Source organism: Bos indicus, chromosome 14 (genome assembly GCF_029378745.1).
Source record: "Bos indicus isolate NIAB-ARS_2022 breed Sahiwal x Tharparkar chromosome 14, NIAB-ARS_B.indTharparkar_mat_pri_1.0, whole genome shotgun sequence".
Classification (NCBI taxonomy): Eukaryota; Metazoa; Chordata; class Mammalia; order Artiodactyla; family Bovidae; genus Bos; species Bos indicus.
In genome coordinates, this window is record NC_091773.1 from 66,301,756 (window position 1) to 66,317,603 (window position 15,848).

Below are 15,848 nucleotides of genomic sequence, written 5' to 3' on the forward strand. Positions count from 1 at the left end.
CAGAAAAAGCTGATGAGTTAAGAGTTCAAATGAAGAAGACAAAAAAGGAAAAATGGAGTAAACAAAATGAAGATATTAAAAATAAATCAAGGAAGGAAAGAAATATATTTATGTTAACTTCATAAAAACAGTCATTTATCTCTGGGAGGGAGAAGAGACTGAAGTAGAGCTTGTTACATTTGTAGCATTTTATTTCTTTGGACAAAAAAAGTAAATGCCTGTGTTTTTAAAATCATTTTTTTTTTGGTAACAACTTTATTGAAATATAATTCACATAGCATATAATCTACTCATTTAAAGTGTACAGTTCACTGAGTGGTACAAACATCACCACAATCAACTTTAGAACATTTTTATCACCTCAAAAAGAAAGCCCCAGCCTTTAGCTGTCATGCCCAAGGCCCTCCTCCTTCCCATCCCTAAACAACCACAAATCTGCTTTCTGTCTCTATAGTTTTGCCTAATCTGGACCTTTCATGTAAATAGAATCTTAAAATATGTGCTCTTCTGTGACTTAATTCTTTCACCCAGCATAAACTTTTCAAGGTTCACTTAGGTTGTAACATATTTCATTACTTCATTCATTTTTATGGATGAACAGTATCCCATTGTATGAATATCCCACATTTTGGTTGTCTGTTCACTACTTCCACTTTTGACTAATCTGAGCAATACTGGTATGGAGATCTGTGTACAAGTTTTTGTATGGACACATTTTCATTTCTATTGGATTTATACCTAGGAATGGAATTGCTGAGTCAAATGTAAATTCTGTGCTTAACTTTTTGAAGAACTGCCAGACTGTTTTCCAAAGTGGTTGCACCATTTTATATTTCCATGAGCAGTGTGTGAGAGTTCTGATTTATCTACCTCCTTACTAATGCTTGTTATTATCTGACTTTTTATTATAGCTATCTCATTTGGTATGAAGTGGTTTATCACCATGGTTTTGATTTGCAATCCCTAATGACTAGTGATGTTGAACATCTTTTCAATGTGCTTATTAGCCATTTGTCTTTTTTAGAGAAATGTCCATTCAGATCCTTTGCCCATTTTTAATTGGGTCATTTGTCATTATTACTGCATTATATGAGTTCTTTATAGATTCTAGGTATAAGTGCCTTATCAGATATATGATCAGATGTATGATTTCCAAATATTGTCTCCCATTTTGTAGATTATCTTTTCACTTTCTTGATCGTGTCCTTTGAAATACACAATTTTTTAATGTTAATGAGTCCAATTATTTTTTTCTTTGTTGTTTATGCTTTTGATGTCTTATCTATGGGAATTCATGGCCAAATCTAAGGTCACAAAGATTTACCCTTGTGTTTTATTCTGAGAATTTTATCGTATTGGCTGTTACATTTAGGTCTTTGGTTGATTTTGAGCTGATTTTTTTGTATATGGCATGAGATCGGCAGCCATCCCATTTTACATCTCCACTAGCAGTGAACAAGAATTTCAGTTTCTCCACATCCTTACCAAAGCTTACTATTATTTTTTAATTGTTTTTGATTTGCCTTTTGCTAATGATTAGTGCTATTGAGCATGTTTTCATGTGCCTATTGGCCATTTATGGATCTTCTTTGGAGGAAAGTCTATTCAAGTTCTTTGACCATTTTTCAGCTGCATTGTTAATTTTTTTGTTGCTGTTCAGTTGTGGGGGTTCTTTATCTATTTTAGATACCAATCTTTATCAGATACATGATTGGCAAATATTTCCTCCCGTTGTGTGGGTTGCCTTTCACTGTGCTAATAGTGTCCTTTGATGCACAAAATACTTCACTGTTGATAAAGTCCAACTTATCTATTTTTTCTTCTGTTGCCTGTGCTTTTCATGTCATATCCAAGAAATCATTGCCAAATCCTGCTAACCAATTTCTAAACACTGGGCCTGGTGGTGTTTAAACTACTCAGTGAATCATTTAAAGAATTTTGAAGTAAGTTATTTCTATTCACCAATTTACTTTTATAATTACAGAAGATTTTCATAATTACTCATTCAATCCCAAACTTCTTCTGAATTTTTATTTTCCTGATTACTGCCAAATGTACTCAATTGTAAATCGAAAGCATGGAAATAGCACATTAGATTATGATACAATTGTTCCCCATGAGGAACAGTGATCAAAATTGTTGCCAACTGCCTTTATTAGGAAAAGAAAATTCTTAACTGATTAAAGACTATGGATATTATATGTCAGCTATTAAATGGGTTTTCAGCTTTTCTGCTTCGTTTTTTAAAAAATACTGAATTTCACTTCAGCACGCATAATAAAGTTCTAAAACTTCAAAGGCATTTTGCATACTGAAAAGGGTTCCTTGTGCTTGTAATGTTCATTTGAAATTCAAATAATGCTTTGGAATTTGAAGCTAGTTAAAAGTTCTGTACTAAAGAAGAAGAAGGGGGAAGAGCCCTTCTATCATTATTAATTCTTACTACTAGCAGATATTACATCTTTGTACCTAGATGCTAAGTCACTTCAGTCGTGTCCGACTCTGTGTGACCCCATAGATGGCAGCCCACCAGGCTCCCCCGTCCCTGGGATTCTCCAGGCAAGAACACTGGAGTGGGTTGCCATTTCCTTCTCCAATGCATGAAAGTGAAAAGTGAAAGTGAAGTCACTCAGTCGTATCTGACTCTTAGCGACCCCATGGACTGCAGCCTACCAGGCTCCTCCATCCATGGGATTTTCCAGGCAAGAATACTGGAGTGGGGTGCCATTGCCTTCTCCGTGTACCTAGATAGTAGCAGTAAATACATCTTTTGAAGTTATCAAATAATACATATGCTATCTATAGTAAACATCTTGGACAATGTGTCAAAACTTATTTTTTTAACCTCTGTAGTTCTTGTTTTAAACCACTATATGCTTTTTCAAGCAAGTGTTTTTTTAAGCCGCTCATTGTGTATAGTAGATGATGTAGAAGACTTGGTGGAAGCCTAAGACACGATCCTCTTCCCTTGGAGAATTTGCCATCTCTTGATAGAGCCTGATGATACACAGGACAGTATAAAAGAAGAAATAGGGACGTGCACCGTTTAGATTCTGAGACAGTAAAGATGGGCTGTGGTGTCTGAGGTGGTTGTAAGGCCAGGAGGGTGAGGTCTGTTTGGAATGACATCTCCTTCGGGGAAGGAGATGCTGCCTGGGTGAGAGGAATGACCTGAGCAGGGTATGACATCTGACCGGAGAAGACGAGAACCAGGTTACCCAAGGCAGAGAGAGCACCTTGAGTGTGCTGTGGACAGCAGGCGTTCAGGATGAGGATGGATTATGGGGAGCTGGAATAGTAGTTTTATATTCGATGTAGTTGACTGTAGAGAGGGATTGTGGGTTCTTGACCAGGGGAGCAGTGGAAAATTTAGTCTGTCTCCGGTAGAGTTCATAACACTTTAGAGATAAAAGGATTTTGGAAACATCTTATCCAACAACCCCTGTCTACTGGATCCAGGGATCTGAAATAGCTTGCTCAAAGTTGCCCATCAGAAAATAGCAGATCTGAACTTCAGATTTATCCTTTAATTCCAAAGCCAATGATCTTTCTTTCATACCACAGTTTCCCAAAATATCTTCCCGTCTACCAGAATGTCTTAAGAAAAAGAAAAGAAAAAAAAAAAAGAGGGAGAAAAGCATTCACATACTCGAGGCAATGAACACTCCAATCAGAGGAGTTGCTGAGGAAAATTGAAAACAGGATAAGAAGCATCTTACTCCAGTACTCTTGCCTGGAAAATCCCATGGATGGAGGAGCCTGGTAGGCTGCAGTCCATGGGGTCTCAAAGAGTCGGACACAACTGAGTGACTTCCCTTTCACTTTTCACTTTCAGGCATTGGAGAAGGAAATGGCAACCCACTCCAGTGTTCTTGCCTGGAGAATCCCAGGGATGGGGGAGCCTGGTGGGCTGCTGTCTCTGGGGTCGCACAGAGTCGGACACGACTGAAGCGACTTAGCAGCAGCAGCAGCAGAAGCATCTTAGTGGGAAAAAGTGAGAACCTGATGACGATTTATTTTAGTAAATGGAGCAAGTACCTAGAGAATTAAATACAGATTGAACTAGTTCTAAAAAAATAATATTTGACTAAAGTGAGAAATTAATCCTAATAAAACCGTTGTCCGTATTCCAAATGACCCTGGCAAATGGGTGCTACGGAAATATTTGCAGAATGAATGAACAAAGGAATGAATGTATCAACTTAAATTTTTGTAGTTTTTTTTTTTTTTTTTTTCTGGTAAATATCTTACAAGTGCTATTTAAAGAAAGCATTTTCTTTTATAGATTCACCTTTTTGGAGTTTTGCTGGCCATTTTAGGAAACCTGGTAATCAGCATTTCCCTAAATATTCAGGTAAGAAGAAGCTTATTTTTCTAACTCTGTTGTTTGATCCAGGAACACATTATGACTTTAATAAGCCTCAGACACTCTTGCCTTCTTCCTCCATTAAAGAAAGTGTATCTTATGTCCTTATTGATACAAAGACAGATGTAGTACTGATTGGATTGTATTCATGTTTTTTCTTCTGATTTTAAAAGAAGTTAAAAGTTTTTGTGAACCTCTTATTAATATTGTATACCCCAGTCAAACTTCATGTGAATTTGTATCACACTGAGAAAAGATGTTCATAATGTTGGCATAAACCAAGATTTATTTAATGTTCTACATTTTCTTATAGTACTTTTATTATTTTCTGAATAACTTCTGAAGCTTTTAAAAAAAATTTAAAGAAAAAATTTTTAAGTCATCTAGAATTGTACATACTTCTTAAAGAAGTGAGTTAAGTTATCATAAAAATCAAGAGGGAAATAGGGCTTTATTTAATGGCCAGTTTTTCAGGAATTCACATGTTTGCAATAAAAGAATATATTCAAAGCAGATAGAAATGAGTTCCTTCATCCCAACCCTCTGCTACCAGAGCTTTCTGCCCTGTAACATTTATTGTGGTAGCTACTTTGACTCATCCTAAGATATGCTTTCTTTAAATCCCTTTTCCAAAGGTGTTTCTTTAATAATTTAGCATATTTATTTCAATGATGTTTATTGTGGGAACCTGATTTTTTTTTTTGACAATCTAATAAAAGAAGTATTTTGGTGTGGTAGAATAAAAAGTCACTTAACTCCTTAACATACATCCCACCTTTAGATAGTAATAATGATATTTATTCACAGAGCTATGAGAATTAATTAATATTGAAGAAGGCCCTTTAAACTATAAAATACTGTGTCAGTATGAGTCACTTTTAGTATGTTTGGAACAAAACAGAAAATCATAATAATTGCTCTATTATAATCGGCAAATAAATTTAAGAGCCATGAAGCAATTTTATAGGACCAAAATTTTCAAGGCAAGTTTTAGTTACGTGGAAATGTTTGCTTATTTACATTCTGTTTGACTTCTAGAAGTATTCACATCTCCGGTCGGCACAGCAGGAACACCCAAGGCCATACTTCAGGAGCGTGTTGTGGTGGGGCGGAGTCATACTGATGGCCCTGGGAGAGACGGGAAACTTCGTGGCCTATGGATTCGCCCCCGTTACTCTCATCGCTCCCTTAGGCTGTATGTCTGTTACAGGTGGGCCATTTCTCTGTGTTTTGACAAATAGAAATTCTAAGAGATCAGAATAATCGGTGAAAAAACATCCAACTGAACACAGGCCCAGAAGAAAAAACTCTGTTCCCTTTTTTCTTAGCATGCTCACTTGGAACAATTATACTCCTAATTTCAGTTATTCATTGTCATGGTGCCCCATTAACCATGAAGAAACTGCCATTTTGTAGCTGTAACGTTTATGTTTAAAAGCCTGATTCCCGGTGTCTGAGTCAATAAATCAACAGCCACAGCAAATGTTATACATGCTTTTTAATCATTAATGAATTATCTTAAAACATTTGTGATAGAAGGACATATTTTATTCATATGTTAAACTGACATGACATGTAGAGTCCTTGATGCCTGATCCATAGTTTAGCATCTCTTTTACATTAAGAGTTAGATATATTACTATCTCTAAGAATGTGTAATTTTACAGTAATGTTATAATTAACCTACTTTCAAAATTTTTTATGACTTGCTAGATACATTTAGACAAGAGAATATGGGATGTTGCTAAAGACTAAAGAAAAAGCAAAAATTACTGCTAAAAAAGAGAGCAAATTCTCTAAGCTCTGTTAAAATCAATAAAATCTTTTGAGTTTCACCCTTTATCTGCTGCTATGGAAACAGCATGTTTCTAAGTTTCTGTGAACTTGGAATCTTCATTGAAATAGAAACAAGTTGATGGTTATTGTCTGGTAGCAACTAGATCAGGCATATTATCCCAAGTGTAATATTTTCCAAAAAATTATATGATATTCTTTTTAAAAACATAATTTAAACTGAAATAATGTATACTCAAAGGGAAGTTTGTTTCATTTTGAAAGCAGTCTCCCCTTCTTAATCATTTAAAGTATCTTATTTAAAATAATTTCATAATGTACAATAATAGAATGGTTAGCAAAGAATGCTTTTTTGGCTTTCTAGAAAGAATGCTTTTTTGGCTTTCTAGAAATTGTTCAGTTAAAATCACCCTACTCTGAATAGGCACACAATTTATATAATCATTTGACATTTTTAACATTCAGATAAAATCAGCAATTTGAAAGTATCTTATCAAAATTAAAAAAAATAAAACAAAACCTGCTTCAGATCAGATCAGTCGCTCAGTCATGTCCGACTCTTTGCAACCCCATGAATCGCAGCACGCCAGGCCTCCCTGTCCATCATCAACTCCCGGAGTTCACTCACACTCACGTCCATGGAGTCGGTGATGCCATCCAGCCATCTCATCCTCTGTCATCCCCTTCTCCTCTTGCCCCCAATCCCTCCCAGCATCAGAGTCTTTTCCAATGAGTCAACTCTTCGCATGAGGTGACCAAAGTATTGGAGTTTCAGCTTCAGCATCATTCCTTCCAAAGAAATCCCAGGGCTGATCTCCTTCAGAATGGACTGGTTGGATCTCCTTGCAGTCCAAGGGACTTTTAAGAGTCTTCTCCAACACCACAGTACAAAAGCATCAATTCTTCAGCGCTCAGCCTTCTTCACAGTCCAACTCTCACATCCATACATGACCACAGGAAAAACCATAGCCTTGACTGACGAACCTTTGTTGGCAAAGTAGTGTCTCTGCTTTTGAATATGCTATCTAGGTTGGTCATAACTTTCCTTCCAAGGAATAAGCGTCTTTTAATTTCATGGCTGCAGTCACCATCTGCAGTGATTTTGGAGCCCAAAAAAATAAAGTCTGACATTGTTTCCACTGTTTCGCCATCTATTTCCCATGAAGTGGTGGGACCTGATGCCATGATCTTCGTTTTCTGAATGTTGAGCTTTAATCCAACTTTTTCACTCTCCACTTTCACTTTTATCAAGAGGCTTTTGAGTTCCTCTTCACTTCCTGCCATAAGGGTGGTGTCATCTGCATATCTGAGGTCATTGATATTTCTCCTGGCAATCTTGATTCCAGCTTGTGTTTCTTCCAGTCCAGCGTTTCTCATTATGTACTCTGCATATAGGTTAAATATGCAGGGTGACAATATACAGCCTTGACGTACTCCTTTTCCTTGGAACCAGTCTGTTGTTCCTAACTGTTGCTTCCTGACCTGCATACAGATTTCTTAAGAGGCAGATCAGGTGGTCTGGTATTCCCATCTCTTGAAGAATTTTCCACAGTTTATTGTGATCCACACAGTCAAAGGCTTTGACATAGTCAATAAAGCAGAAATAGATGTTTTTCTGGAACTCTCTTGCTTTTTCCATGATCCAGTGGATGTTGGCAATTTGATCTCTGGTTCCTCTGCCTTTTCTAAAACCAGCTTGCGCATCAGGAAGTTCACGGTTCACATATTGCTGAAGCCCGGCTTGGAGAATTTTGAGCATAACTTTACTAGTGTGTGAGATGAGTGCAATTGTGCGGTTGTTTGGGCATTCTTTGGCATTGTCTTTCTTTGGGATTGGAGTGAAAACGGACCTTTTCCAGTCCTGTGGCCACTGCTGAGTTTTCCAAATTTGCTGGCATATTGAGTGCAGCACTTTCACAGCATCATGTTTCAGGATTTGGAATAGCTCAACTGGAATTCCATCACCTCCACTAGCTTTGTTCGTAGTGATGCTTCCTAAGGCCCACTTGACTTCACATTCCAGGATGTCTGGCTCTAGGTCAGTGATCACACCATCGTGATTATCTGGGTCATGAAGCTCTTTTCTGTACAGTTCTTAGATATTAAAAAAAAAAAAAGGTATCTTATCTTCTATTTACTACTGCATATACTGTGTACAGGGACATTCTTTATATTTTTTCCTTCTCAAAATCTAAGAAATAATAGATAAAAAGATATAGCTATATTGTGCTTCCCCACTGGCACTAATGGTAAAGAACCTGCCTGCCAATGCAGGAGACATAAGAGATGCAGGTTCTATCCCTGGGTCAGGAAGATCTCCTGGAGGAAGGCATGGCAGCCCACTCCAGTATTCTCTTTTGGAGACTCCCATGGACGTAGGAGCCTGGAGGACTGTGGTCTGTAGGGTCGCAAAGAGTTGCACATGACTGAAGTGATTGGCACGCATGCATAGTTATATTGTCACCTTGAGACTTCTGTAGGCCCCGGTTGTTCTGAAAATGTTGTATTATTTTTCATAGCGACTGTCTGTTCAGAGCTCATCTCTAGTTTCGGTTCTTCTTCTGCTTCGTGCTGTTTCGGTGCAATAGCCTAGAACAGAAGTATCCAGGCAGATCACACAGAGGCCCGGGGGAGGGCTGAGTGCACCACATTGTACTGAAATTCTCTGTTTATCTCAAATCCCCTGGTCCTGGGAAGCTTTTTTCTGGGAACAAGAAAAGAGCCATTCCAACTAGCACAAAGGAAGGGGGGGGGGTGCCGGATTTATTATAAAGACCAGAGATCTCACAGAAATGAAGATAAGCCAGGCCGCTTGGGACCCGAAGTGAGAATTTGGAAATTATCAGAGATGAAGGGCCAGCCCTGATAAACTCCTCACAGACCTTCCGCGAAGCCGCCTGTGAAGCTGCTCGTCTCGGCCTGACTTGCTCGAAGCTCTCATTAATAATGGGAGGTTTTAAGTTTAACTGCCTACCCCTCGGACAGTGTCCTGCCAGCTTTCCTGGAGGGGTGGGGCAGTCCACCCACCTTCGGACTTGGAGGTGGGCTCTTCTCCAGGCTCTCCTTCGTTTGTCTTCGTCTACCCCTAGCCTGGATTAATGCTTCAACTTTAGAGCATTTTTAGCAACCTCCCTCTCTACCCATTTAAAATGATTCCAAGAAGTAAAGCTATAGCCTCAAACAAATTGTTTCTTGCTTTGCAGTCTTTGCGCACGGTAATATGTGCTCATAAATAATATTCCCACAGCACTCTTGCTTTGAATTCAGGTCACTGTGCAGCGCTGTGGGTGGGTAGGGGATGCTGGGGATGGAGGATTTTCCCCAGAACAACCCCCTACCACTTTTATAATTCTTTATAAAGGTTCTAGAAACTCTAGAAAACGTGAAGCAAAGGGGACAGTATTTTTTCATAAATACATTATCCTAAGGCTGTATCTACAGCTGAGGCAGAAAAGGGTCTACACTTCACTAATTTCATTTTCCCTATTATTTCTTGGGAGCTTCAAGAAGGAAATCAAACCTTCCTATGATTTTTTTTTTTAAACAAAGGTAATATTTGTTGCAATGTTGCATGAGAGACTGCATATTCTTTTCTGGCTTTTCTGCTGTCTTTTGTGGCTTTCAAAGTTTGAAAAGAAAAAAAAAAAAGAAAACTGAAGTCCAAACATTTTTTTTTTTTTTTTTTTTAAGTTTTAGCTCTTAAATCCAAGTGAAGGAACTTTCTTCCATCTTCTTCATTCTCCTTGGGTAGCCTGGTTCATACCAACACACTGTGTTCCTTTTCCTCCTCTCCAGAAGTAAGGCGATACTGTGTGGGTCACTAAGCCCAGGCTGCTAATATGTCAGTCCCACTGCTTTGTCTTACATAATCAAATTCCTCCTCCCTTTGTACACTTCAGTGCAACAGATTTTTTTTTAGGACTAGCACGTAAGAAGCACTACAGTAACCACCAGGGACATTTCAGTTTGTACTCCACCCACGTTCTCGCCTTGAACCATCTTCCCTTCTAGTCTTTCTTTCCTTCTCTCTGTGTGTCCTGCTGCTCTACACGGACATGCTTACCTGGAGGTGGCATCTTCTCAGGCACGAGTTTTACTGATGGTTTCATAGGCTTTCTAAGAAACAAAGAATTCTGTAATCAAGCAGGTTTCTGCAATATTGGATTTAAAACAGTACACAGGTTTCCTGAGTAGAGGATTTCTTGAGGCTCTGGGATAGGCCCAGGCATGCTGTCAATTTTTCAGAAGCAAATGCAGTAAGCCAGCTTTCCAAATCTATTGTCCACAAGATGCCTTTATAAGAAGCATCTCAAGGGACAACAGTTCTGCAGAAAACCCTCTAGAGAGTCCTTACGGCAACGCTCACAAGCAGTCAGAGCGTTCAAGAGACTCAGACAGGATAGATACCTGGCCAGTACCTACAGCAGGGTGGGGAGGTGGATAATGGGAGTAATCCTGATACACAGGCAGCTCTGAATGCCCAGGCCTTGGTCCTCTATTGGATAAAGAGGCTCAGAGCCCTCATATTCTTGTATCACCTTCTACTTTTACCTTCCTTTTCTCACTGGAGAGCTTTCTCAGTGAATAATAAGTACAAAAGCTTGTTCTGGCCAAAATGCTGATTATATGCTGGCAGGCCTCCCTGGTGGCCCAGACAGTCAAGAATCTGCCCACAATGCAGGAGACCTGGGTTCAATCCCTGGGTTGGGAGAAAGAAATGGCTACCTCCATTCCCTGGAGAAGGGAATGGCAACCAACTCCAGTAATCCATGGAGAATCCCATGGACAGAGGAGTCTGGTGGGCTACAATCCATGGGGCCGCAAAGAGTCAGACATGACTGAGTGACTACCAGTTTCACTTTTTTTCATGGTTAATTCTAGGAGTTTGTTTTTCCATTAATTAAGAAATCTTAAGAGTTGGTATTTCAATTTTGTCTAAAGCCTTGGCTGGATACTCTTCCCAATAAGACAGGGCAGTAGAATGGTGACGAGTACCAGCCCTAGGAGCTACGCCTGGAAAGCTCTGTGACCTCAGGCAAGTGGCTTAGATGGGTTTATGCCTCAGTTCCATCATCTATAAAATGGGAATAGAATCAGTTCTTCCCTCAGAAGTTGTCATGGGAAAGAACTGAGCAAACAAACACTGAAGAACAGTGTTGGATACACAGTGCAGTGTTTGACGCAGTGACAAGTCTGGCCATCGTCACTGTGATTTATATTTTTAATTAACTAGAAGCAGAGTACATTATTCTTTATAAGGGACTTTACTTCCGTGCTTATGAAGACGGCTGGTTGTTAAATTCTCAAAAATGAATGAACCACTCAAGAAATGCCTTTTATTGTCCTTACCATTGTCGTTGTTCATTGTTCAGTCACTAAAGTCGTGTCCGACTCTTTGCAACCCCATGGGCTGAAGCACACCAGGCTTCCCTGTCCTTCACTGTCTCCCAGAGTCTGCTCAAACTCATGTTCACTGAGTCAGTGATGCCATCCAACCATCTCATCCTCCGTTGCTCCCTACACCTCCTCCCCTCAATCTTTCCCAGCATCAGAGTCTTTTCCAATGAGTTGGTTGTTCCCATCAGGAGACCGAAGTATTGGAGCTTCAGCTTCAGCATTGGTCCTCCAGTAATTAATTCTCAGGGAGAAGAAGGGTAGGCTCCTCACAGCTCATTTGTTCAGCCACTAAGCAGCAATTATCTTTTGACTCCTCCACATATTCCCCACCAAAATGTGTTGGAAACTACCAGAATTTCCAAATAACCTAGCAAAACAAAATACATATAAAAAACAAACACAGAATTTTGTCCGAGGGAAAACAGTCTAAAATGTGCGTGCAACTTTCTGTCTTCTTGCTCTGGCTTCAGAGCACTTTTGTTCACTTCCTAATTAACTTCAGAGAGACATTCAGATCTAACTGCAATTTGAGAAAGTGTTTTTCTGAGAAACTATTTATTACACCAGAAGTCCAATAAAGAGAAATAACTTGGATATTCTGTGCAGTTTGTAATAAAATTTTAAACTGCTGCTAATCTTTCCTGTCCCTCTTCCCCAGGAGGCCTTTTTTTTTTTTTTTTTGGCTTCTGTGTTAAATTAAACCGGCTTCTTCTCTGCTCCCTTAGCACCCTGCATGGGCCCTCCTCTCATCTATTGGTGCCCTTTTGTGAATTAGAAAAAGGCAGCCTTTCTCATACTTTATTTTGGTCTGCAGATTATGTTAAGACAATAATGTCATTGGAGCAGGACACACTAGTGCCATCTGTCGGAAAATCGTCCTGAGAAATATACGAAGCACCAAGACCTGAGCTGTGGGTGGTGCCCCCTCACATGTAGTGTCTTTGTGCAGTGCACAACCTGTTCAACTGCATGTAGAAGCTTTGACCCTTACTTCCCCTTTGGCGATGCTCATCATGCAATGCATGAGCTGCTTAATGTTCATCTTGGCCATTCAGCTGAGACCCGGAGATTGGGACTATGTGTCATGTTGCTGGCTGTCTGATTTTTTCAGGACAGCATGATACAAGAAATCATACAGCCTCACAGAATTGGTTTGAATTTGAATTTTGATAAAGTGATGATTAAGTATTCTAGGACATCCTGTTCTAGGATATAGGAAGAGAAGTGTTCTGTTCTAGGGTGTTGCTTGTTTGTTCTCTTACTTCAGTTGTGTCCGACTCTCTGCAATCCCATAAACTGTAGCCTGCCAGGCTCCTCTGTCCATGGGATTCTCCAGGAAAGAATACTGGAGTGGGTTGCCATTTCCTTCTCCAAGGTGTTACTTAAAAGATTTCAATTCCTGATGAAGTGCAATGGTTAAACATTTATTGCAAAGAACTTGTGAATATTCACTTCTGTAAAGACTTACAGGTTTATAAGCCTGTCCTTGGGGGGTTGAGTTAGATTATTTGTGCATCTATTAATACAAAGTGTGCCCTTACATTTTATGTTTGCTTTTTTCTGTTTATCCCCTGATGGTGATGTATGCTATGCATAACCATTGAGAGATGAGTGAAAATAATAAAGTTATCAATAAACTGAAGAGTTGAAGCCACAGAAAATGAAGGAGGTTCATGGTAGACTTCTCTCAGTATAAAATTGACTTGTCTAGGGGTAGCTAGGGAGTGGGATATAAAAGGATGTTGTTGCAGGGGCAGGAAGGGTGGGAGAAATAAAACATGATGGACATTTTTCAGTTCTATACCTCTGAGTGTATTGATTGAAAGTAATTAGAGTTCAGAGAATAGATCCACTTTTTCCAAATTAAATTCAGGTAACAGTTTAGAAATAGTTAAAGGTAGGAAACTAATGCTGAATGAACATCCACCGTGCCGGGAACTGTATGAGACATACAACCTTGTTATTTTACTTAATTACTGCCCAGGTGAATAGAAGCGAGTAATAAGTAGATTAAAATCACGATGAATTATATGAGATCAAACACTTGAAATTTTATATGGAATGATAAAATTGATAGCAGTGAGGTCTCCTTGGCCCTGGGATAATTTCCTAAGAGAAGTAGTCACCCTGTGACTCGGCTAATTTGAATTAAGGCTGGAGATCTGAACTGCACTGAGAAAATGAGGCGAGAATGAAGCAGATGACTGGTAAGTCTTTTCCATTGTGCATTTTCCCTAACATGCTGGCTTTTGTTCAAATTGAAATTCATGATGTGGAAATATATGTTGTTTCATGTATTTCTGTGTGCCGTTATGAAGCTGTAAGCTGCAATGTGTCTGTATTCCATTAAACAATGGTCATAGCGCAGCCAGAAAACCCTGGTGAGGCCTTTTGGAATTCCAGAGAAGTCATCTCAAGCAGTAACTTTGGTCTCCAAGATTTTTATTAGAAACAAATGAAGGAAAACACAAACAGGCCCATGAGCGAGTGACCTGTAGCGTCCCACAAGCCTCAGTGTGGCGGATTCTCTGTCCTTTAATGCCCTGTGCTCGGCGCCAGCCTGAATGAGGTTGTCAGGGCTCATGGGCTGCCTGTGATGGTGGCACTTCACACGGACGCTTGTTTTTACTCTGGAAATATGCGGAAAATATCCCTTTTCTCGGTGGCTTGCTGGGTTGTCTGCCGTAGCACATTTGTCCCAAAAACCTGCCTAAATAAAATGTGTGGAATAAATCCCTGAAGTCCTCATTTTATGTCTGCTCATGCACTCTCAGCTGAAAGCATTCCTAAAACCCAAAAACCTTTATTTGAAACATCTTTTCCACCCATCCTTACTTTTTGAGGACACCACAGTATTGCTAAAGAAATTGCTGATGATGATATATTGTGCTATTACATGTATAATACAAAGTTAATCCTGTCAGAGATCGTATTTTTACATTTTTGGAGTCCTTTCATTCAATTTAATCACTAATGTATATCAAGAAAAATGTAGAAAAGATGTTTGTTCTTAATCCAGGTAACTTTCCTCATGTGAAATTATGCATGTTACCTATAATTTCATTATCTTCAATAAATGACAATAGCAATTTTTTCTCTTTTTAAAAAAACTGAGGTGTAGTTAACTTACAATATTGTGTCAGTTTCATGTATACAGCAAAGTGATTTAGTTATATATGTGTGCGTGTTTTTCAGACTCTTTTCTGTGATAGAGTGTTATAAAAATATTGAGTGTATCTCCCTGTGCTATACTGTAAGTCCTTGTTGTTTTCCTGTCTTATATTTACATCTAGAGTGTAACCATAGTTTATTTTCTGTGTCTGTGAGTTTCTTTCTGTGTTGTGAATAAATTCATTTGTATCATTTTCTTAGATTCCACAAATAAGTGATAACACAATATTTGTCTTTCTCTGTCTGCCTTGCTCTACTTAATATGAAAATCTCTAGGGCCATCTACGTTGCTGCAAATGGCATTATGTCATTCTTCTCGTGGCTGAGTAATACTCCATTGTATATGTGTACCGCACCTTCTTTATCCGCTCACCTGCCAACTCATCTGTCAGTGGACATGTAGGTTGCCTGCATGTCTTGCCTGTTGTAAGTAGTGCTGCTATGAATATAGGGGTGCATGCATCTCTTTGAATTGTAGTTTTGTCTGGATGTATGCTCAGGAGTGGAGTTCCAGATCACATGGTAACTCTATTTTTAGTTTTTTAGGGAGCTTCCATACTGTTCTCCATAGCGGCTGTACCAATTTACCTTCCCACCAATGGTGTAGGAAGGTTCCTTTTTCTCCACACCCGTTAGCGATTTTTACTAACGTGAATTACTGGATACTTTCCTGCCAATATAGGTGGTGGGACAACTTTTTCTCGGTCAAGAAACATTTTTCAGAGTGTTACATCCTCAGATTTTCGAATCCTAATTCCTTGGAATTCATTGTAATTGACATACTTCTCTCCTCCAATTCTGCAACTAAAGAGGAGTGATCCTTTTGGAGAAGTCAGTACCTCAAAATGGCTAGAGTTGCTTGAGCCTGTGAGTGCACTCAACATTGCCCACGTATTTGAAGTTTGATTGTGACTGACATGAAAGTGCTTTTGTGGTTTGCTTTTTAGCAGCACAATAAAGTTGCCATTTTAAGCGGTCAGAAACCACAAGCCAGATATTTACATGTTGGGAACTGTTTGTAGCATTATTGTATAAATATGTTCTTTTCATGTCATGGGATCTTTTTTTTATAAAAGAGTGTTTTCTTTAGTACTTTGTGTTCTGCTTCCCTGTATTATAA

General features: G+C 39.0%; 1 protein-coding gene across 2 annotated transcripts in view; it reads left to right on the forward strand.

The window, feature by feature from the left end:
• NIPAL2 (NIPA like domain containing 2) overlaps positions 1-15,848 on the forward strand; it is a 91,146-nt gene that overhangs the window by 23,149 nt on the left and 52,149 nt on the right. For both annotated transcript variants that reach the window (XM_070802855.1, XM_070802856.1), the window contains 2 exons: positions 4,286-4,354; positions 5,405-5,576. In XM_070802855.1, coding sequence (XP_070658956.1) covers positions 4,286-4,354; positions 5,405-5,576 — 241 coding nt within the window. The remainder of the gene's footprint in view (positions 1-4,285; positions 4,355-5,404; positions 5,577-15,848) is intronic.